This window comes from Balaenoptera musculus, chromosome 16, assembly GCF_009873245.2.
Source record: "Balaenoptera musculus isolate JJ_BM4_2016_0621 chromosome 16, mBalMus1.pri.v3, whole genome shotgun sequence".
NCBI classification, from domain to species: domain Eukaryota; kingdom Metazoa; phylum Chordata; class Mammalia; order Artiodactyla; family Balaenopteridae; genus Balaenoptera; species Balaenoptera musculus.
Window position 1 is genome coordinate 31685276 of NC_045800.1, and position 24679 is coordinate 31709954.

The 24679-nt window shown below is 36.2% G+C and overlaps 1 protein-coding gene across 1 annotated transcript in view; it reads left to right on the forward strand.

The window, feature by feature from the left end:
• Positions 1-24312, forward strand: part of TM9SF3 (transmembrane 9 superfamily member 3) — a 76344-nt gene extending 52032 nt beyond the window's left edge. Inside the window, exons 10-15 of the mRNA XM_036828323.1 lie at positions 1118-1257; positions 4073-4141; positions 8074-8220; positions 8690-8773; positions 8900-8976; positions 20561-24312. Coding sequence (XP_036684218.1) covers positions 1118-1257; positions 4073-4141; positions 8074-8220; positions 8690-8773; positions 8900-8976; positions 20561-20628 — 585 coding nt within the window. The 3' untranslated portion in view covers positions 20629-24312. The remainder of the gene's footprint in view (positions 1-1117; positions 1258-4072; positions 4142-8073; positions 8221-8689; positions 8774-8899; positions 8977-20560) is intronic.
• The last annotated feature ends 367 nt before the right edge of the window (positions 24313-24679 follow it).

A 24679-nucleotide genomic window follows, 5' to 3' on the forward strand; every position in this document is an offset into this window, starting at 1 on the left:
GTTTGTAGATTTTCTGATGTTGCCCATTCTAACTGGTGTGAGGTGATACCTCGTGGTAGTTTTGATTTGCATTTCTCTAATAATTAGTGATGTTGAGCAGCTTTTCATGTGCTTCTTGGCCATCTGTATGTCTTCTTTGGAGAAATGTCTATTTAGGTCTTCTGCCCATTTTTGGATTAGGTTGTTTGTTTCTTTAATATTGAGCTGCATCTCACTTTTACATTTGATTTATTAGAACCCCAAAATGTATAATTGAAAGAGATCTTAGAGGTGATTCAGTCCTATTCCAGTTTTTGAAGTTCAGAGTGAAATAATCCTAACCAGATGCTGGCTGGAAAAGAGCTTGAGTGTGTCTCCTTGAGTGTACAGATTTATATAAAGAAACAAAATCACAAAAATAAATTTATTTATTTATTAACTAACCACTTTGGTTCTAGAATCTCTGTGTGGTCTTCCCTGTAACTTTAGACTTTGAATTACTAATTGGCAGAAAAATACTCATTTTATTTTAGTAATATACATATGTACATAAATAGTGATAGTCTTCTATTTTTAAGATCCTGTGGCACTGTAGAATAGAAACGAGCAGACAGATTGAGACAGGCAGATCTGAATTGAAATATTAGTTCAGCCACCTACTAATTGTGTGATCATGGGAAGTTACTTAGCCTCTCTAAGTCTCATTTTCTTCATCTGTAAAGTAGAAAAATAACATGTATAAAGGTCCTTATGCATATTAGGAGCTCAATGAAGTGTAGGCAAGTAAATAAGTTGGTTATAATGATAAAAGATAAAGGATATGTTAAAAGCATGACAGCTGAAAGTGAAAGGAGAGGAAAAAGGACTGTAGTAGGGACAGTATGGAAGAATAGGAAAAATTGGGAACTACAGTAGATAGGAAACAGTTCAACTTGCATTTAGTTTAATGCTAATATTTTAAAGCACATTCTTTTCCTATTGCCATTAGTATATACTCTGCACAATTTTAACCCTTATTGAACTTAAACATTTTCTCTTGTGATCAAATTGTATTTAAATTTTTAAGTGTCGTTTTTACTTGTTTTTATTAGTGTTATTGTTCTCTGAGTAATCACACATATTTTAATTTAATTTACAGGTGGCCGTTTGTTGCATCTGTTTTTTTGTTATCCTTCCTCTAAATCTTGTTGGTACAATACTTGGCCGAAATCTGTCAGGTCAGCCGAACTTTCCGTGTCGTGTCAATGCTGTGCCTCGTCCCATACCGGAGAAAAAATGGTAAAGAGAATGCTAAATTTTATGTGATTGCTTCTCACAGTATATAAATTCCTAAGGCTATTACGTATACATAATTTTTAGAATTGGCATGTATTTATAAGTTTAAACTTAAGAATTTGTCTTTTTACTTTTTCCTTCAATTTATATTGCTAGGAGTAGTAATAAATGATATGCTTATTTCACTTTTTTGAATATTGGTGCCATTTACAGAGAAATCAAATGCTTTGGTAAGTACACTAGTGCATAGAGGTGGGTGGGACCTAAAGCGGCAGCCGTTGTATAACTGCAGTCTATAAACCAGATTTGACCTGCTGCCTGTTTTCATAAATAAAATTTTGTTGGAATATAGCCATGCCTGTTTGTTGACATATTGTCTGTGACTGCTTTTACAGGGTGGCATCAAAGTTGAGTAGTTATGACAGAGACCATATCACCTGCAAAACCTGAAATACTTACTATCTGAACCTTTACAGAAAAAGATTGCCAACCCCTGGCTTCTAATTTCACTTTCCTTTCCAGATATTTTATTATTCGAAACAACATTGACTTATAGCCATAGATTTTGTATCAATTGAGAGAGGAATTAGTATTGAGACCAATTATAATTTACTGACCTATGTTCTTTACCTTCACTTCTGGGATAGTATAGAATCTCTCAAATACATTTTTCACATTTTATGCACAAAATGTATTTTTGAGGATCTCCCATAATTCAAGATTTCATCCTGACAAAGGATGACAGGTATTTCTGTTTAACAGCTAAAGCGATTCTTCTATTGCAATAGTGTAAGCATAGTTTATAGTTCATTTGACCATTCAGCTTTGAAATAGTGATTCTTGATGGATTTTTAACTTGAGGTGGTTTGTATTTTTTCAACTTTTGGACATAAAGTGAGATGTCACTAATATGTTTATGTTTCTAATTTTCATAATTCAAATTTGAACAAAATGTGAACTCATTATATGTTTTGCCTTTTAAGATTAGTAAATTGAGGACTTCCCCAGCAGTCCAGTGGTTAAGACTCCACCCTTCTACTGCAGGGGGTGCGGGTTCGATCCCTAGTCAGGGAACTAAGATCCCACGTGCCGCACGGCGCAGCCAAAAAAATAAAAATAAATAAATAAGTAAAATAAAATTAGTAAATTGAATGTTTTAGTGATGATTTATGCTATTCTGCATTCTTTATTTTCCTAATTCTTACTTGCAGACATAAATAGAACAATCTTACTGTACATTTTTTTTATTCCCCATCTCATAAGAATAGCTATACGGTAGACTCTACATATTCATAATAAGGGATATATATTGAAAAGCCTCTTTTCCTAGATATTTTGCTATATTGTAAGTATAACTTATGTTTAAGTACTTATATAGTCTTTTGTAGACTTGGAGGTGTGTAGACATTTGCAGAAGTGGAGGCTGAATAAAATAGCCCCGTAGTGTAAAGGAGAGTGATCTGTTCTAGTCTTAGGAATTGTCTGTGTTCTTTTTCTCTTAGATTGGTGCTTATGAGAACTTTTGTAGTCTGTTTTTTAAAGTCAGTTTTATCTTCAAATCAAGATTAGACTGTTAAGGCCCATTGACCTAATGTTTGTTCCTTTACCCATTACTGGGGAGGATGAGGTTAAAGGAAAAGCATAGAAATCACAAAAGTTCCTCTGGGTCACTAGGGCTGGTGAAGGAGAGGAAGGAGCAACACGTGACCTTGCTAATAGCCATGGGTCACATTTAGGTGTAGGAAGGCTCGCGTGTCTCTTCATTTTCTTTATATAGTTGTATGGGAACCAAAATCTGAATACTAGATCTGGCGGGCATGTCATTTTTAACCTCTGTGGATCTTGGCTTTCTATAAAAGGAGGAAAGAAGACTAGACTTTAAAATTTTTTAATTTTTTTTTTCGGCTCTCAAACTCATTTTCTTCTCAGTTTTGTAGTTTGTTCATTTCAGAAATAGTAGTTTACTGTCTTTTATGTGCCACATACTGTGCTGGACACTGGGAATACCTGGGTGAATAGCTTCTGCCTGCCAGGGTTTATAATCTAGTGAGGTATTTAATTAGACAGTACAGTATAGTGTGGTAAGTGCTGCCATGGAGTTACGTTCAAGAGACAGTGGAAAAACCCACCTCTTCTTGGGAGACCCGGGAAAGGCTTTACAGGGAGAACACTTGAGTCAGTGCTCGCAGGAGAGAACTATGAGACAAGGGAAGGCATTCCAGGTGGAGAATTACCAATTGCAATCAATAAATGTTTGTTGAGTGAATGAATGAGGTTTGAATTTTATTTTTTATTCATTCTTTGACTCCTTTTATAACTCAGAACTCGTAATACCTTAATTGTATGATTCATAGGAAACCAAATTACTGAACCAAGGCAAGCATGAGCAAAGAGATTGGCAAGGCCACAATTTGGGAAACATTATTTCAGATGCAGGGGGGTCTCAAGACTTTTATTTTCTTTCACTATGGCTTTCTGTAAGTAAATGACAAAAATTTTTAGAAGTTAACTGAAAAGTATAGAACAGGAGCAAATACTCACAGTTTTTCTTGAGTTCTGCCAGTAGCAAGTATTTGTGTTCCACAAGTTCTTATCTCGGCCTTGAATGCCAAAAAGAATTTTGACTATAACCTACGGCTAATTTGAAGTCCTCTCTCAGTACTGTGCCTCTTTGAATTTTTGTTTTTCTTTTTACTGGTTTGTTTCTATCCTTTAGATTATTTTTAAGTACCAAGCATCTGATTTCTATTATCAGGGTTTATATAATATAATGTGGAAATCATACTAGAAGTTTACTGTTAATTTTAATATTTTCCAGGTTCATGGAGCCTGCAGTTATTGTTTGCCTGGGAGGAATTTTACCTTTTGGCTCAATCTTTATTGAAATGTAAGTTTTGGCAATGTATTTATGTTTTGGGGGATTTCATTGTAATAAGAAAATTTAGGTGTCAGGATAGGTATAGAATCATCAGATGGGCAGGCATCTAACAGAGTTAGTTTGTTAAGTCCATGCTTCTAGAAAGGGGTCTACGTAGTCTATCAAAAGGTGGTTTTCTGCTTTGTTCTCAAATATTCAGGTGAAGTTTATACTGTTTTTGTATTGTGTTCTAGACCTTTCTCACCAAACAGGAGATCTTAGAAATCAAAGCATGCATGCTAGAGAATGCATGCATGTCAGACCAGCCTTTGATCACCTACATGATATAAGAAATTACTGATTTTTATTTTTAAAATATTTCTAAGGGTCCAGGGAACTAAGTAAGCCATTACCTACCAGTTAGTCAAGATCCTGACATCTTTGGATACACATTCATTCCTAGTCTTCTTCCATCGAGGCCCACAGGAGTGCTGGGAATTATGTATGTGTTTGGGGGTGGGAGATATGCCATCTTGTGCCCAGTTACCATGCTTCATGTCTGCATCCTTGGTCCCCACTGCAAAATATAAGCATTTCTTTTCTCAGCCTGTGTTCCAATGTTCCTTGATGGGAATGCTCTGGCATTTTAGGAAAGACAGTTCTTTGTATGGGAGTTTTTCAAGAACTCCAGTCATACACCTCTGGATCCTGCCCATGAAATGCCAGTCATTGTGACTACTCAAAATTTCCTTACACGTTTCCAGATGCCCCAGTGCTGATTCTCTCCTGCGTAGTGGATGCCTCCTTAAGAGGTGTGATTGAATCTGACAGTTGGTTAATTGAAAAAGTTGGCTCGTGTAAGGGAATTATTAAAAAAAGATACATACATAGCATTTTATTTTAACTTAAAACAACTAAAGGTACGTCTTTCACTGATTTTTTTAAAAAATACAGAGCCAGGTCTTGCCTTTGTACCCAGTTGACGTTTCCATCATTTTTACCTTTGAAATTCATAATGCATCTTCTGTATTTTCCAACCTTTTTAAAGTGGAGCAGGAACGTAAAGACCTGTCTGAAGTATCCTAAGTGCAGAATCCTTCTAGATTTGTACATTCGTCCCCCAGTCTTTTATAGTTGTCTCACCCACGCCCAGTTTTATCACTTTTTTTTTAGTGGCTCACCTTACTGAATTTTTCCAAAGTATTCAACATAATTTTCATAGAAATCATAATTCTTTTAGCTATCATGTTTATTTCTTTATGTGACATTTAAATTGTCTAATTACACTAATAAGGACAACTGACATAGATTTGGGCCACTCCTGGTGGTCACCTGCCAGCTGTGGGTATTAATTAGTCGGCACCTTAGAGGGATTGGAGAGCATGTCACTCTAGCTCATGGTTTAATAAAACCAGTTCGAGAAATTCTTTTGTACTTTCTGACTTGTGTCCTCACCCTGATTTGACTTGCCACTATTTTTTCCTTCCTACCCTGTCCATACTACCTTGTGGATCACTTCTCTTCCTGTTTTCTCGGGTACTCTGTTCCGTTTGGTAGCCACTCTGCTGTATCTTTAACTTCTCTGCTTTGACCACCCTCACACCTATTCTCCTCTTGATAGCCACAGTGGTCTTTTTAAGGTATCAGTCTGATCATGTCACTTAGTTGCTAAAGACTTCTCAGTTTCATTGAGGTAAGGTCCAAACCCCATCACATAGTCAATAAAGACCTTCATAATATAGAATCTGGCCCTGTTCTCTTCTCCAACCTCATTTCTTATATCTCACAGTTCATTTGAAGTTCTAGCCATACTGAATTACTTTGAGTCTTTCTAAATACAGTGAATTCCTTTATTTGTGAGCCTTTGCCTTTGCTGTTCCAATGCGTGGAACATTCTTCTAGCTCCCCACCCACCATGCCTTATCTGATTCTTCTCACTACCCTTCCCTACCCCCAGAGCCCCACCCAGCCAAACCTGTAAGTTGCCCCTGTTAGGTGCATTGGAGAAGCACTTGTGTGTCATGATTGCCCCTTTACTAGTTCCCACTGAACTAATCTCCTTGAGAGTAGAGACTTTGTCTTCAGTTCTGTTCTCACTGCTTCTCTGATATGTATAGGGCCTCTGTAAATATCTGTTGAAAGAATGAGTGATGAATAAGGTAACTAACAAGCAGAAGGGAACAAGAAAAAGAAAAGAGGCTAAAAAACCCTTTTTGTTTAACTATGGCTTGTGTAATGGAATTAGAGTAAAGGATCTTTTTTTTGGTATAAAATCTTAATGCCCTTTCTCTTGTGGTACTGTGAAAATGGCATGAAGCTTCCATAGGCTTTCTTTTCCTAATTATTTTTATTTTACTAATTTTATACATTATTACTATATCAAACCTTTTTTAATTTAATAGGGTGTTTTATAAAATATAAAATACATTGTTTCAGTTATTGTATTGGTGATCTCTGTTTGTTTGTTCTTTAATTCTTCTAGGTCTTTGTTAATCATTTCTTGCATCTTCTCAATCTTTGCCTCCATTCTTATTCCGAGGTCCTGGATCATCTTCACTATCATTATTCTGAATTCTTTTTCTGGAAGGTTGCCTATCTCCACTTCATTTAGTTGTTTTTCTGGGGTTTTTTCTTGTTCCTTCATCTGGTGCATAGCCCTCTGCCTTTTCATCTTCTCTATCTTTCTGTAACTGTGGTTTTTGGTCCACAGGCTGCAGGATCGTAGTTTTTCTTGCTTCTGTTGTCTGCCCTCTGGTGGTTGAGGCTATCTAAGAGGCTTGATGGGAGGCTCTGGTGGTGGGTAGAGCTGACTGTTGCTGTGGCGGTCAGAGCTCAGTAAAACCTTAATCCACTTGACTGTTGATGGGTGGGGCTGGGTTCCCTCCCTGTTGGTTGTTTTGCCTGAGGCAACCCAACACTGGAGCCTACCGGTGCTCTTTGGTGGGGTCAATGGCAGACTCTGGGAGGGCTCACGCCAAGGAGAACTTCCCAGAGCCTCTGCTGCCAGTGTCCTTATCCCCACGGTGAAACAGAGCCACCACTCGCCTCTGCAGGAGACCCCCCAACACCAGCAGGTAGGTCCGGTTCAGTCTCCCCCAGGGTCACTGCTCCTTCCCCTGGGTCCCGATGCACACATTACTTTGTGTGTGCCCTCCAAGAGTGGGGTCTCTGTTTCCCCCAGTCCTGTCAAAGTCCTGCAATCAATTCCCTCTAGGCTTCAAAGTCTGATTCTCTAGGAATTCCTCCTCCCGTTGCCGGACCCCCAGGTTGGGAAGCCTGACGTGGGGCTCAGAACCTTCACTCCAGTGGGTGGAATTCTGTGGTATAAGTGTTCGCCAGCCTGTGAGTCACCCACCCAGCAGTTATGGGATTTGATTTTACTCTGATTGCGCCCCTCCTACCGTCTCACTGTGGTTTCTCCTCTGTCCTTGGACGCGGGGTATCCTCCTCGGTGAAGTCCAGGGTCTTCCTGTCAATGATTGTCCAGCAGCCAGTGGTGATTCTGGTGCTCTCGCAAGAGGGAGTGAGAGCACGTCCTTCTACTCCGCCATCTTGGTTAATCTCCTAAAATACATTGTTTATATAGTGTCGTATCTAGAAAAAAATGAAAGAACGAGGAAATTGACTTTATTTTAAAAATAAGAATTGTTAGCTATTTTCATTTGTCTTCTCCACAATGTACTCCTTAAGCTTCTAATTTATTTAGTTTGCTTAGAGATGAGTACCCTACCCTACTAATGAGTCTGTTCTTGAAAGATTATCTAAGAAAATATTTCTGAGAGAATTTTAAATGATTTAATGAAAAGGGGGTAAGGGAAACTGTTGGAAGTTACTTGAAAGAAAAATATTGAGATTTAAGTGAGAAAAAAGTGAGAACTAAGATGCAAGTGAGATTTAGCAAGAGCAGTGTGAGCTACATGAATAAAGACTAGAAAACTATGTCTTCGTTGTGTTGTATTTAGGTATTTCATCTTCACATCTTTCTGGGCGTATAAGATCTATTATGTCTATGGCTTCATGATGCTGGTGCTGGTCATCCTGTGCATTGTGACCGTCTGTGTGACCATCGTGTGCACATACTTTCTACTAAATGCAGAGGATTATAGGTGGTGAGTATTTATTTCTGGGAAGAACCTCTGGGGACCATAATATTTTTAAATAAGATTCCATTTGAAGTGTATCAAGTGGAGTAAAAGATCTGTATAGAAATTTTCCTCAAGATAGTATAGGGATTTTTTTTTTCAATTGTAAAAATGTTGACTATTTTAGAGGAGAAATAATATCAGTCAAAAAAATTTTTTTTGGTATTAATGAGGGTCATTAGTTTAAACACTAGGAGACAGGTCTGAAAAAGGAAATGGTTTATTTAGGGTCATTTATAATAGGAAATTTGACAAAATTTAGGATCTCTCCTTCCAATTCTTAGGCTTTTTCCTCGTTGATATACTTAAATGCCATTGTACATTTGTACATGCATTTGTTTTTAAATATACAGAATCTTAAAGGATGTTTTTATAAAAGTCTTTGCTTTAAAATCTTTCAGTGCCATCCATTCAAAAGGGTTACTTTTTTCTTCAGGCAATGGACAAGTTTTCTCTCTGCTGCATCAACTGCAATTTATGTTTACATGTATTCCTTTTACTACTATTTTTTCAAAACAAAGTAAGTGGAGACATTTTTTCATTTTGTATTTTAGAAGCTAAGTTTGTCATTTAAATACTAGAGTTTAGGCCTTATGTCTAAAGTAAAAATGGATATACTATATATAATTTTTTGGTTTTGTTTCAGGATGTATGGCTTATTTCAGACATCATTTTACTTTGGATATATGGCGGTATTTAGCACAGCCTTAGGGATAATGTGTGGTAAGTTCTGAACTTCCTGGAACATCATGAGTAAATCTTTGAGTGTTTCTGAATTAGAAAAATACAGTAATTGGAAATTAAGAAACTACTTTCTGTTGTTTGATCAGGAATACCAAAATAAACTCAAGCATCTGATTTCAGTCCTTTTGACTATTCCTCAAAATCTAATTTATTACCTCATTGATATCTTTTTTACTTTCCTGTTTTTAGTAATTCTGTATAGCACTATTTTTATTTTCCATACCACAATTAGTTTCTTATTCATGTTGAGAATTGTTGTTTTTGTTTGTTTGTTTGTTTTGTTTAGATTCTTTGGAAAAGATTATTATGTAAACAGGTTAAGGTTTGGCTGAATGAATTTTGTTTGGAAGTTTCGGTTCCACCGTTCATGGAGGTAGCAGTGTCCAGGAGGCAGCACAGTTGACTGGTTATCAGTACACGCTTGGGGGTCTGTAGACTGGGCTTAAGTTCTGACTGTGCCATCTGTGGTTCTATACCTTGAGCCAGTTCCCCAAGCTCTCCAAGCCTCTGTAAAATGAGGATAATACCACTGTTTCATGGGTCTATCACAATCTTCCCTTAAATGGAAGAGGTAATAGTTATCGCCATATAATAGAGTCTCTAGTATGTGTGAAATAACTAGAAAATAAAGAAAGAACTTTTGGAAGCAGCATGAAAAATGGAAAAGACATGGACTGAAGAGTCTGAGAGACCTAGATTAAATCTCCATGCTGCCACTCACTGTTTTTTTGTGGCCATGGGAAGGCGTATTAACCTTTCTAAATCTCATTTTCTAATCTATAAAATGGGCATAGCTTTCAGAGTAGTTATTTGTAATAGTGTCATGTGTGTGAAGCACCAAGTGTAATGCAGGTCTGTTATTAGGTGTTAAGAGATAGCCAGTTACATGGGAGACATGGTGGAGAATTTCTGGGAAGAGCTAGACTTAGGGGGAACAATTAGTCCTGGTTGTGAATTGCATTGCCCCTACTTAATAGCCCTGTTACTGTGGCCAAATTATTTAACCTTTCTTCCTCAACATTCTCATTTGCAAAACAGTAGTAACACCTACCTTGCAGGGTTGTGATGAGGAGCCAGTGATTGACTGTGGGTAAACATCAGGTGGATGGCAGATGCTCAGTGAGTGCCGGCTGCTGCTGTTACTGGATTGAGGAGCGCCAAGCATCTTGGGCTGTCCTTCTGTTCTGGAGTTGTGTCTTTGTTTCTATAGTTTCTTTGGGTTTCTACACCTTGTGTTTTCATCTCAGAGCAATTTCATGACACTGAGTCCTGGCAGAGGTATCTTAAGGGAAAATGTACAAGCAGCTCACTTTTTTTCTGATTCAGGTTTTTACCCAATAAACGAGGCTGATTCCTTAGTTACCTCATAGGAATGTTGTAAGACTTAAGGACTAATCACTCTGGAGACATTTCCAGATAGTGTACAATTCAGAACTACCCCACACACACACCTTTTTTTTTTTTTTTTTTTTTTTGGATAATTCTACCTTTAGCTATAGGATGGGCAATAGAATAAGGAAAACAGAATGATCTTGTTAAAACCTAGGTCCTGGTATGACCTTTGTGGACCTCTTTAGGGTACCAAGATTGCTTTCTTCCTTCCTCAGAGGAATCTGTTCTGCAGATTGGTAGTTGCCGGAGATGAAGGTGGTCAAAAGGTCCAAACTTCCAATTATAAGATGAATAACTTCTGGGGATGTAATGTACAGTAAGGTGATTAGATTTAATAATACTGTGTTTTATGTTTGTAAGCTGTTAAGAGATTGGTCTTAAAAGTTCTTATCACAAGAAAAATAACCTTTGTAACTATGTGAGGTAATGGATGTTAACTAAATTTATTGAGGTGATCATTTTGCAATACATACGTATATCAAATCATTATGATGTCCACCTTAAACTAATATAATGTTACATGATAATTTAAAAAAAAGAATCTATACTCAGCCATAAAAAAGAATGAAATAATGCCTTTTGCAGCAACCTGGATGGACCTAGAGATTATCATACAAGGTGAAGTAAGTCAGACAGAGAAAGAAAAATATCATATAATATCACTTACATGTGGAATCTAAAAAATGATACAAATGAACTTATTTACAAAACAGAAACAGACTCACAGATTTAGAAAACAAACTTACAGTTACCAAAGGGGAAAGAGATGGAGGGGAGGGATAAATTAGGAGGTTGGGATTAACATATACACACTACTAGATATAAAATAATCAACAAGGACCTACTGTATATAGCACAGGGAACTCTACTCAGTACTCTGTAATAACCTTTATGGGAAAAGAATCTGCAAAAGAATAGATATATGTATATGTATAACTAAATCACTTTGCTGTACTACTGAAACTAGCACAACATTGTATATCAACTATACTTCAATATAAAATAAAAATTAAAAAAAAAAGAATCTGTTCTGTTCGTATATACCATGTGTGTGACCACTGTACACACATATACAAATGACACTGACTGTAAAGTAGTAAAACTAATTTCACCAGCTATAAGGGAAGACAGTTCTCTATATTATAGTTACACGTTTTATTTATAGCTGCTGTGATAACCTTTCCTCGTGATAATTAGTTAACCAACTTTGAGGGAAAGATGAATAGGGACTGAAAGCTAAACCTGGATTTGTGTTATATGGGAACATCCTATGTATCCCTTGGCAATCAAAAATTTTGTTTAGTATTATTGGCCATCCTTCCTTCAGAATATTGTTCCCTGAACTCCTCTTTATTTAATCTGAGATCTTTCTTTTTTTTTTTTTTAATTTTTGAATTTTATTTAATTTATTTTTTTATACAGCAGGTTCTTATTAGTCATCAATTTTATACACATCAGTGTATACATGTCAATCCCAATTGCCCAATTTAGCACACCACCATCCCCACCCCCCCACGGCTTTCCCCCCTTGGTGTCCATACGTTGGTGCTCTGCATCTGTGTCTCAACTTTTGCCCTGCAAACCGGTTCATCTGTACCATTTTTCTAGGTTCCACATACACACGTTAATATACGATATTTGTTTTTCTCTTTCTGACTTACTTCACTCTGTATGACAGTCTCTAGATCCATCCATCCACATCTCAACAAATGACTCAATTTCGTTCCTTTTTATGGCTGAGTAATACTCCATTGTATATAAGTACCACAACCTCTTTATCCATTCGTCTGTCGATGGGCATTTAGGTTTCTTCCATGACCTGGCTATTGTAAATAGTGCTGCAATGAACATTGGGGTGCATGTGTTTTTTGAATTATGGTTTTCTCTGGGTATATGCCCAGTAATGGGATTGCTGGATCATACGGTAATTCTATTTTTAGTTTTTTAAGGAACCTCCATACTGTTCTCCATAGTGGCTGTATCAATTTACATTCCCACCAACAGTGCAAGAGGGTTCCCTTTTCTCCACACCCTCTCCAGCATTTGTTGTTTGTAGGCTTTCTGATGATGCCCTTTCTAACTGGTGTGAGGTGATACCTCATTGTAGTTTTGATTTGCATTTCTCTAATAATTAGTGATGTTGAGCAGCTTTTCATGTGCTTCTTGGCCATCTGGATGTCTTCTTTGGGGAAATGTCTATTTAGGTCTTCTTTTTTGGATTAGGTTGTTTGTTTCTTTAATATTGAGCTGCATGAGCTGTTTATATATTTTGGAGATTAATCCTTTGTCCGTTGATTCATTTGCAAATATTTTCTCCCATTCTGAGGGTTGTCTTTTTGTCTTGTGTATGGTTTCCTTTGCTGTGCAAAAGCTTTTAAGTTTCATTAGGTCCCACTTGTTTATTTTTGTTTTTATTTCCATTACTCTAGGAGGTGAATCAAAAAAGATCTTGCTGTGATTTATGTCAAAGAGTGTTCTTCCTATGTTTTCTTCTAAGAGTTTTAGAGTGTCCGGTCTTACATTTAGGTCTCGAATCCATTTTGAGTTTATTTTTGTGTATGGTGTTAGGGAGTGTTCTAATTTCATTCTTTTACATATAGCTGTCCAGTTTTCCCAACACCACTTATTGAAGAGACTGTCTTTTCTCCATTGTATATCCTTGCCTCCTTTGTCATAGATTAGTTTACCATAGGTGCGTGGGTTTATCTCTGGGCTTTCTACCTTGTTCCATTGATCTATGTTTCTGTTTTTGTGCTAGTACCATATTGTCTTGATTACTGTAGCTTTGTAGTACAGTCTGAAGTCAGGGAGTCTGATTCCTCCAGCTCCGTTTTTTTCCCTCAAGACTGCTTTGGCTATTCGGGGTCTTTTGTGTTATCCATACAAATTTCAAGATTTTTTGTTCTAGTTCCGTAAAAAATGCCATTGGTAATTTGATAGGGATTGCACTGAATCTGTAGATTGCTTTGGGTAGTATAGTCATTTTCACAATATTGATTCTTCCAATCCAAGAACATGGTAGGTACATCTCTCCATCTGTTGGTATCATCTTTAATTTCTTTCATCAGTGTCTTCTAGATTTCTGCATACAGGTCTTTTGTCTCCCTAGGTAGGTTTATTCTTAGGTATTTTATTCTTTTTTTGCAATGGTAAATGGGAGTGTTTCCTTAATTTCTCTTTCAGATTTTTCATCATTAGTGTATAGGAATGCAAGAGATTTCTGTGCATTAATTTTGTATCCTGCAACTTTACCAAATTCATTGATTAGCTCTAGTAGTTTTCTGGTGGCATTTTTAGGATTCTCTATGTACAGTATCATGTCATCTGCAAACAGTGACAGTTTTACATCTTCTTTTCCAATTTGTATTCCTTTTATTTCTTTTTCTTCTCTGATTGCCGTGGCTAGGACTTCCAAAACTGTGTTGAATAATAGTGGTGAGAGTGGACATCCTTGTCTTGTTCCTGATCTTAGAGGAAATGCTTTCAGTTTTTCACCATTGAGAGTGATGTTTGCTCTGGGTTTGTCGTATATGGCCTTTATTATGTTGAGGTAGGTTCCATTTATGCCCACTTTCTGGAGAGTTTTTATCAGAAATGGGTGTTGAATTTTGTCAAAAGCTTTTTCTGCATCTATTGAGATGATCATATGGTTTTTATTCTTCAATTTGTTAATATGGTGTATCACACTGATTGATTTGCATGTATTGAAGAATCCTTGCATCCCTGGGATAAATCCCACTTGATCATGGTGTATGATCCTTTTAATGTGTTGTTGGATTCTGTTTGCTAGTATTTTGTTGAGGATTTTTGCATCTATATTCATCAGTGATACTGGTCTGTAATTTTCTTTTTTTCTAGTATCTTTGTCTGGTTTTGGCATCAGGGTGATGGTGGCCTCATAGAATGAGTTTGGGAGTGTTCCTTCCTCTGCAGTTTTTTTGAAGAGTTCAAGAAGGATGGGTGTTAGCTCTTCTCTAAATGTTTGAGAGAATTCACCTGTGAAGGCATGTGGTCCTGTACTTTTGTTTGTTGGAAGATTTTTAATCACAGTTTCAATTTCATTACTTGTGGTTGGTCTGTTCATATTTTCTGTTTCTTCCTGGTTCAGTCTTAGAAGGTTATACCTTTCTAAGAATTTGTCCATTTCTTCCATGTTGTCCATTTTATTGGCATAGAGTTGCTTGCAGTAGTCTCTTAGGATGCTTTGTATTTCTGCGGTGTCTGTTGTAACTTCTCCTTTTTCATTTCTAATTTTACTGATTTGAGTCCTCTCCCTCTTTTTGGTGATGAGTCTGGCTAATGGTTTATCAATTTTGTTTATCTTCTCCAAGAACCAGCTTTTAGTTTTATTGATCTTTGCTATTGCTTTCTTTGTTTCTATTTCATTTATTTCTGCTCTGATCTTTATGATTTCTTTCCTTCTGCTAACTTTGGGTTTTGTTTGTTCTTCTTTCTCTAGTTCCTTTAGGTGTAAGGTTAGATTGTTTATTTGAGATTTTCCTTGTTTCTTGAGGTAGGCTTGTATAGCTATAAACTTCCCTCTTAGAACTGCTTTTGCTGCATCCCATAGGTTTTGTATCATCATGTTTTCGTTGTCGTTTGTCTCTAGGTATTTTTTGATTTCCTCTTTGATTTCTTCAGTGATCTCTTGGTTATTTAGTAACGTATTGTTTAGCCTCCATGTGTTTGTGTTTTTTACGTTGTTTTCCCGGTAATTCATTTCTAATCTCATAGCATTGTGGTCAGAAAAGATGCTTGATATGATTTCAATTTTCTTAAATTTACTGAGGCTTGATTTGTGACCCAAGATGTGATCTATCCTGGAGAATGTTCTGTGCGCACTTGAGAAGAAAGTGTAATTTGCTGTTTTTGGTTGGAATGTCCTATAAATATCAATGAAATCTATCTGGTCTATTGTGTCATTTAAAGCTTCTACTTGCTTATTTATTTTCATTTTGGATGATCTGTCCATTGGTGTAAGTGAGGTGTTAAAGTCTCCCATTATTATTGTGTTACTGTCGATTTCCTCTTTTAGAGCTGTTAGCAGTTGCCATATGTGTTGAGGTGCTCCTATGTTGGGTGCATATATACTTATAATTGTTATATCATCTTCTTGGATTGATCCCTTGATCATTATGTAGTGTCCTTCCTTGTCTCTTGTAACATTCTTTATTTTAAAGTCTATTTTATCTGATATGAGTATTGCTACTCCAGCTTTCTTTTGATTTCCATTTGCGTGGAATATCTTTTTCCATCCCCTCACTTTCAGTTGGCATGTGTCCCTAGGTCTGAAGTGGGTCTCTTGTAGACAGCATATAGATGGGTCCTGTTTTTGTATCCATTCAGCAAGCCTGTGTCTTTTGGTTGGAGCATTTAATCCATTCACGTTTCAGGTAATTATCGATATGTATGTTCCTATGACCATTTTCTTAATTGTTTTGGGTTTGTTTTTGTAGGTCCTTTTCTTCTCTTGTGTTTCCCACTTAAGAGAAGTTCCTTTAGCATTTGTTGTAGAGCTGGTTTGGTGGTGCAGAATTCTCTTAGCTTTTGCTTTTGGTTTCTCCATCAAATCTGAATGAGATCCTTGCCGGGTAGGGTAATCTTGGTTGTAGGTTCTTCTCTTTTATCACTTTAAGTATATCATGCCGCTCCCTTCTGGCTTGTAGAGTTTCTGTTGAGAAATCAGCTGTTAACCTTATGGGAGTTCCCTTGTATGTTATTTGTCGTTTCTCCCTTGCTGCTTTCAGTAACTTTTCTTTGTCTTTAATTTTTGCTAATTTGATTACTATGTGTCTTGGTGTGTTTCTCCTTGGATTTATCCTGTATGGGACTCGCTGCGCTTCCTGGACTTGGGTGGCTATTTCCTTTCCCATGTTAGGGAAGTTTTCGACTATAATCTCTTCAAATATTTTCTCGGGTCCTTTCTCTCTCTCGTCTCCTTCTGGGACCCCTATAATGCGAATGTTGTTGTGTTTAATGTTGTCCCAGAGGTCTCTTAGGCAGTCTTCATTTCTTCTCATTCTTTTTTCTTTATTCTGTTCCACAGCAGTGAATCCACCATTCTGTCTTCCAGGTCACTTATCCGTTCTTCTGCCTCAGTTATTCTGCTATTGATTCCTTCTAGTGTAGTTTTCATTTTAGTTATTGTATTGTTCATCTCTGTTTGTTTGTTCTTTAATTCTTCTAGGTGTTTGTTCTTTAATTCTTCTAGGTCTTTGTTAAACATTTCTTGCATCTTCTCGATCTTTGCCTCCATTCTTTTCCGAGGTCCTGGATCATCTTCACTATCATTATTATGAATTCTTTTTCTGGAAGGTTGCCTGTCTCCACTTCATTTAGTTGTTTTTCTGGGGTTTTATCTTGTTCCTTCATCTGGTGCATAGCCCCTCTGCCTTTTCATCTTGTCTGTCTTTCTGTGAATGTGGTTTTTGTTCCACAGGCTGCACGATTGTAGTTCTTCTTGCTTCTGCTGTCTGCCCTCTGGTGGATGAGGGTATCTAATAGGTTTGTCTAAGTTTCCTGATGGGAGGGACTGGTGGTGGGTAGAGCTGACTGTTGCTCTGGTGGGCAGAGCTCAGTAAAACTTTAATCCGCTTGACTGTTGATGGGTGGGGCTGGGTTCCCTCCCTGTTGGTTGTTTGGCCTGAGGCAACCCAACACTGGAGCCTACCTGGGCTCTTTGGTGGGGCTAATGACAGACTCTGGGAGGGCTCACGCCAAGGAGTACTTCCCAGAACTTCTGCTGCCAGTGTACTTGTCCCCAGGGTGGGCCATAGCCACCCCCCGCCTCCACAGGAGACCCTCCAACACTAGTAGGTAGGTCTGGTTCAGTCTCCCCTGGGGTCACTGCTCCTTCCCCTGGGTCCCGATGCGTACACTACTTTGTGTGTGCCCTCCAATAGTGGAGTCTCTGTTTCCCCCAGTCCTGTTGAAGTCCTGCAGTCAAATCCCACTAGCCTTCAAAGTTTGATTCTCTAGGAATTCCTCCTCCTGTTGCCGGACCCCCAGGTTGGGAAGCCTGACGTGGGGCTCAGAACCTTCACTCCAGTGGGTGGACTTCTGTGGTATAAGTGTTCTCCAGTCTGTGAGTCACCTACCCAGCAGTTATGGGATTTGATTTTACTGTGATTGTGCCCCTCCTACCGTCTCATTGTGGCTTCTCCTTTGTCTTTGGATGTGGGGTATCTTTTTTGGTGAGTTCCAGTGTCTTCCTGTCGATGATTGTCTAGCAGGTAGTTGTGATTCTGGTGTTCTCACAAGAGGGAGTGAGAGCACTTCCTTCTACTCCGCCATCTTGGTTCCTCCTCTGAGATCTTTCTTGATTATCACCAGCAATCAATGAGGTATGGAGTCATGGGATTATGCAGAAGGTTACTTTTTTCTTGAATCTTTCTATAATATGATTTTAGGAAAACCTGGAGAGGTAATATCTTGACATTTACAAAGAAAATGGAATTAATTTAGCTAAAGTTTTTGAACGCATTTCCTGTTGAAATTTCATCTTACTGCCTAACAGTCTTGGCACATTTACAGTTCCCTGCTGTTTTGGCAGTGTCCCAACATTTATTCTTTAAAGGGTTTATATGCCTTCAGTGCTAATTTGTGTTTTGGGAGGAGGGGAAACAGTTCACAGTGGAAATGATTAAAATGTCATCATAATACAAAAATTATACATACGCATCAGGTTATGTTGCTGAAATGCTTTTTCAGTCAGTAATTGAAAGAAAAATATTTGTTGATTTTTTTTAATGTAGGAAAAATAAATATGTTAAGGTGGGAAATAATTAGATATTGTTGTAGCCTTTATATTTTGAGCATAGCATTTTAGTTTTAAGGAAATTAAGTTTAAAAGTGTATTATTCCCAAGACATTTACTTTTCTAGAGAGCATATTCAGTATCTTCCTTTTATAAAGCCAGATTTTTATAAGCTTATTCTTGAGATACTCATAAGATTAGGAAAAATGATACTCTAGGTTGACACTGTTTTGCTTTTAAGCATATCTCTGCTCAAAAGGGAACAATGTTTTCTAAGTCTGGAAAACTGGATTTGGTTATTGGACTAGTGTTGTATTATGCAAGTTAAATTTTTGATTCTACTTAAAATTTTATAGATTTTTTATAAGAATTCAGGTTTATTTTTATAAATTGAATGGTGTTTTCTCTTACCTTGTAAGGACTTGTATATAATTATTTCAAAATGAATTATCACTATTTTCAAGTGTAGTATAATTATTTCATATTAAAAAATAAATGTCTTCATTGCAAAAATAGGTTTGCTTTGTTTGGATGGGTTTTTAAAAATATTTTCAATATTTAATTATGGGGAATTTTCAAATATATACAAAAAGAGGAACAGTAATATATATGTAGTGAGTCCCCATGTACCTAACACACCTAACACCTCAGTAATTATCAACTGGTAGCCAATCTTGTCTTATTTATAGTCCCACCTTACCCCGCTTTTTTTCTGACATGAATCTTGGACCTCATGTTATTTAAACTGTAAATATTTCAGTGTGTGTGTGTGTATAAAATGTGCAATGTTTATATACTATATTATAATTATTATATAACTATAATATGTAAGAATGCAGTTATATAATATATTATTTCAGTATATATTCAGTATATAAGTATAATTTATTAATATGCTCAAATATTCACTTAGTATTCAAATTTACCCCACACATCCTTATTTCTCTTTTAATACAGTTTGTTTGCATCAAGATCCAGTTTGCTCTCTTTTCCCGTGCAATTATTTAAGAAACTTGGGTTTTGGTTGGTTTGTTTGTTTTAATTCCTGTAGTGTTTTTCACACTCTGGATTTTGCTGATTATATCCCTAAGGTGCTATTTAATGTTCTCTATGTACTTCTTCCCCCCCATATTTTCTGTAAAGTGGTAGTTAGATCTACAGACTTGATCATACTCAAGAATATTAATACTTGTCCAAGAATACTTAGCAGGTGGTTTGTGAACTTTCATAAGGAGGCACTTAATGTCTGGTTGTCTCTGTGAGGTTAGGAGCCATTGATAATTATTGCCTAGCTTAAATAAGTCATTAGGGGTTATAATATTCTCATTCTGTTGTTCCTTTTATATTTATTAGCTGGGATACTTCTCTAAGGAGAAACTTCCTTTTATCAGCCATTTGGTTCCCTTGAGGTACAGTTTACATACGTAAAGGCAGAAGAGACTTATTTTTTTTCCTTGCATACACCAGTTGGGCAAATAAAAGTTAGTTCAGAGGTGGACAATTAGGTGTATATGTGTGTGTCGTTAACTCATGGAAGATTTACTTTTAGACTTTGAATAATGGGCTTAGGTGGTAAATTCCTAAATCCAGTGGAGAATCTTCTCTATGATATGAATGACCAACTGTCTTGTTTTAAAGATCCCTTAGTATTTGCTGTAAAGAGCTATACAGTTAATTAATTCATTCAACAAATATTTATTGACTATCTTACCATGTGCCAAGTACTTTTTTAGGCCCAGGAGGCAGAAACTTAATTTAACAAAACAGACAAAAACACCCCTGCTCTCTGGTGTTTTGGGTCCCATTTGAAGCTAATTATTCAAAAACTTGTGATCTACTTACCTGTCTCTCTTATGCATGTCTTCAAATGCCTGCCTTTCTACCAATCACATAGCCTCTACAATTTAAACATAAAAAAAGAAGCCTCCTCCCTAGAGCTTCAAATGGCACTGGGTCGTGGTTCTCAGTGCTTCCCTGAGAGAATCCCCAGTCGCTTCTTACTGAATTATCCATAAGGTATCATATGGTTTGGGGAACATGTTAATATTGTTTTAATGACCTAGAAAAATCTATGCTTAAATTTTAAAAAAAACATGTTTTTTTCATTTAACAAATTTTTGTCATTCTGAAATTATTCTTTATAAGAGATTAATTCATATAGTTCATAATTTCATGTATTAATTGATATTTAATTATAAAAATACTACATCAGGTCAAACTTGGTGTATGACAGTAACAGGTGACTTGCAGAACAAATGACACTATTTTAATAAGTTCAGAGAGAATACTAACAAAAGATGTTATTCTTGGAAAAAGAATAGCTTTTCAGAGCAGAGAGCATTTAGTGTTTGTTTGTAAATGATGGATACTGCTCTGTATGTATTTGTTTCAAAACATCTAATTTTATCTTTACAGGAGCAATTGGTTACATGGGAACAAGTGCCTTTGTCCGAAAAATCTATACTAATGTGAAAATTGACTAAAGACCCAAGAAAACCTGGAACTTCGGATCAATTTCTCTTTCACAGGGGTGGAACTTGCACAGCAAAAAAAGCGCAAGAAGAGATTTGGGCTTTAATACTGGGTACTTTGTGGGTCTCTCTTTCATGGATGGCTTAAAGTAACATCTATTTCCATTGATCCTAGGTTCTTAACTGACTGCTTTCTCCAACTGTTCACAGCAAATGCTTGGATTTTATGCAGTAGGCATTACTACAGTACATGGCTAATCTTCCCAAAAACTAGCTCATTAAAGATGAAACAGACCAGCTCTCTTCAGTGAAGAGGACAAATAGTTTATTTAAAGCATTTGTTCCAATAAAATAAATAGAGGGAAACTTGGATGCTAAAATTACATGAATAGAAATCTTCCTGGCACTAGTGTTTCTACGTTATTGAAAAATGATGTTCCAGAAAGATTAATTTTTTCTCTTATTTTTACTGCCATCGTCAACTTATTGTGGGACGTTTTTATATATTGAACCTGGGTTCTTTTTTGACCTGCCTTTTTTTTTTTTTTTTCCAATTCAACTGCATCCTTTTTTTTTTTTTACAGAGAGAATTTAAAAATATTAAATCCTGCGTGTAATATATCTGCTGTCATCTTAGTTGGACCAACTTCCCATTTATTTATCTTAAAACTATCCAGTTATATCTTAATTCCATCCAAAGAAGATACAGTCTGAAGATAGAGGTGTACTCTCTACAATGCAATTTACTGTACAGTTAGAAAGCAAAGTATTAAATGGAGGAGATATTTGTTTTTATTAAACATTTTGTGATTTAGATAAACTACATTTTAACTGAATGTCTAAAGTGATTATCTGCCCCCTCCCCCCAGGTTAGTCTTACATCTTTTTTGGGTTTGAATGAAGGTTTTACATAAGAAATTATTAAAAACAAGGGGGGTGGGTAATAAATGTATATAACATTAAATAATGTAACGTAGGTGTAGATTCCCAAATGCATTTGGATGTACAGATTGACTACGGAGTACTTTTTTCTGATATGATTGGTGTAGAAATGTGTGAATTTGGGTGGCTTTTTACATCTTGCCTACCACTGCATGAAACATTGGGGTTTCTTCAAAATGTGTGTGTTCATACTTCTTTTGGGAGGGGGGATTGTTTTCTTTGTTTTTTTCCTGAGACTCCTACAGGAGCTGAATTTGTAATTTAGAAACATTTAATTTTGTTAATCCTGTCTGGGGCACTTAAGTAACATCTAAAGCGTTACTGCTTTAGAATGTTAAAATAAAACTTCCTGACCAAATTGTTTTGTGAAAATACATGTGTTTGCAATTTGAAGATATCTTTTCAAAAGGCAATTACTGAATGCAAATTTTTTACTCTACTATAAACCATGCTTTTCTAATACAGGGGACAATTACTTTAAAATCCCCAAACTTGCTTACATCTAGATTATCCAGTACAGTCACAAAGTGAATGAGAAGCCCTTTGAATGAAATTGTGGCACAAAATCTGTTCAGGTTGGTGTACCATGTAAAGTGGGGATGGGTAAAAGTGGTTAGCTTACTAGGGGATGAGCAAATAAAGGTTATAGTTTTCTAAGAGAAGTAACTTTAATTTTGAATACATCTTTCTGGAACGATCCATAATGTGAAGTTTTCCTAGAACCATTGAGTTTCTAGTTTAATAGTTTGCTATGCAAATGACCACCTAAACAAACAATACTGTATATTGGTATTTTTAGAAAGACTCGAAACAGCTGTAATTTAAACCTTAATGTGAAACTCATGCCATTCAGAGTTACATAAGGTGTTTTCATTACAAAATATGTTTCTATAAATTAAGAGACTCTTCATCCTATAATGTAGCATGTAAGGACTATAAAGGGTGAAAAGTTTGATTTCTTACTACTTAAGTATGGCTGACATGAACAAACAGAAATTTGATCAGAAGCTGTAGGTAAATCCTCTTCTCCAAACCAAAATATTATATTAAGTGTAATCTACTGGTTCCTCCATTTTCTCTTTCTTCTCACACCTGCCTTTAAGATCTTATAAGAAAAGGAACTAAAAGTCAGTACTTAATGGCTTATATTATGTAACTTTTAAACTATGTGTTAAGTACTTATAAGAACATAGAGTCTGATAGATTGTAAATTGGGTGGCAAGCTTCTGTCTTAATAAAATGAAATTTGTTTCTCATGAATCTTGCAGGTAAGATGTAGGGTTTTTAAAGAATGAGTGGTTTAGCTGCTTTCAGGTACACCAATTCTTTTACTAAATTGATCTGTATTTAAAGTCCTTTGGAATCTTCACTGAAAAATAATTTTCTAATTTCCAAATACATTAAGAGCTCCATTAAAATGAGTATAAGTCACCTTGAAAAGTCCTTTAAAAAATAGGTTTTGGTTTATGGCTTCATAGAGGGGCTGGGTGTGTGTGTGTGTCTCTTGAAGAAGATGTAATCCACAAATAGTTTAGCTCCCTAGCTCTCAGTTGTAGAATGGTAAAATATGTTATTTAAGTTAATTAAAGGGTAGGTAGGGTTTTTCCACTCCATAAATGCTAGTTGTCTTTCATTTGTTAACATTTGCTCAACTTATCAGCTGATGCTTTGAACACTCTCAAAAACTGGGGATTTGTATCCGTAAGGACGCTTCTCCTGAAATTTAGGTACATTAGTAAGTGACATTGTTAATACATATATCCTAGTACAAGAGTAGGATAAGGTGGAAGTGTAATGGCTGGAAGGGTGGTAAAGCATTCTTTAGTATATCATGTTGGACTCCTAGATCGTGCTGAGTTTGCCCGTAAATTGAGCCCCACGCCCTTAGAATTCATTATATTGTGGTGATTTCTGAACCTAGTGAACGGTATGCTTGAGTGTTTTCCATTGCGAGTGGATGGCCCTCTTTCTAAAGGTGGCTGCTGCAAATTCCAGTTCTTCCAAAAGCCCCTTTATTCAGGGTTTATCCACAAATTGTATTCATTTCGATAAAGCTTTTGTTTCCTAAATGTTTATTGATCACCTTATGCCAAATGTCTTGCAAATAAATATTATTTTAAGATTTCCTGAATTTTTACAAATGTAAAAAAGGAAAAAATGTATTAATGTCATTTGTTCAGGAAAAGCTATATACCGAAGGGCTTCTGTATATGAATTCTGGGAAAGAAAAGCCTATTTGTAATCTATACACTGCAGTTCCATCTGGGTTTTAAGTTTAGATTTCAGTGTGTCTTAGTGCTTCATTCTGTTGATTTATTGGAACATGTAATAAATAGGAGTAGTGACATACGAGAACACAAGTATTCATTAATGTTTTATATCTTCTTAAAAATTGCATACTTTTGAAGCTATATTTTAGCAATCGAGATGTTAAGGAGATCAGAGAAGTGAAAATTTATAAAGATTGTTTGGAAGTGTGTATAGAAATAGACTAGATTTAGAGGTAGGGTAGTTCAGAAAGTTGACATATAGCTGCAGAAATTTTATAAAATTTAAATTCAGTATGAGGAATAACTCTTGTTCTCTCCTATGAGCATTTTCTAAAAGCCATCTAATTTGACATTCTCTTTGGAACTGTAGGCAGAATTGTGCAAAGACAAAAGTAAAGTTTTAAGTTTCACTTAAAGTTATAAGTTCTTGTTTCACTGTATTAGGAGATGGAAATAAACTGTTGTGAAGAATGTTTACCTTGAAGTACTGGTGAACGAGTCTTGCTAATAATTGACTGATAAAGCAGCATTCTGTGTGTTAACTGTAATTCATCAGTTTAGGTCATTTGAAAGTTATAAACATTACAAGTAAGAGCTTAGGCAAGGAGGAAATAACATGGCGTTCTATTTGAAGGACAACAGAGTATCTTTGGAAAAGCAGTCCCACTTGGGATTTTCAACTGTGTCAAACATGAATCTATAAATCCCCACAGAGTACAGACAATCGGTGACAGAGTTGAAAGGAAACAGTTAATGCTCAATGATTACTTCCATTTTTGTACCCACCCGTGATTTGTGTAGGCCATATTCCAACTGGCTTTTTAGTAATAGAAATCCAGTGCAGTATATAA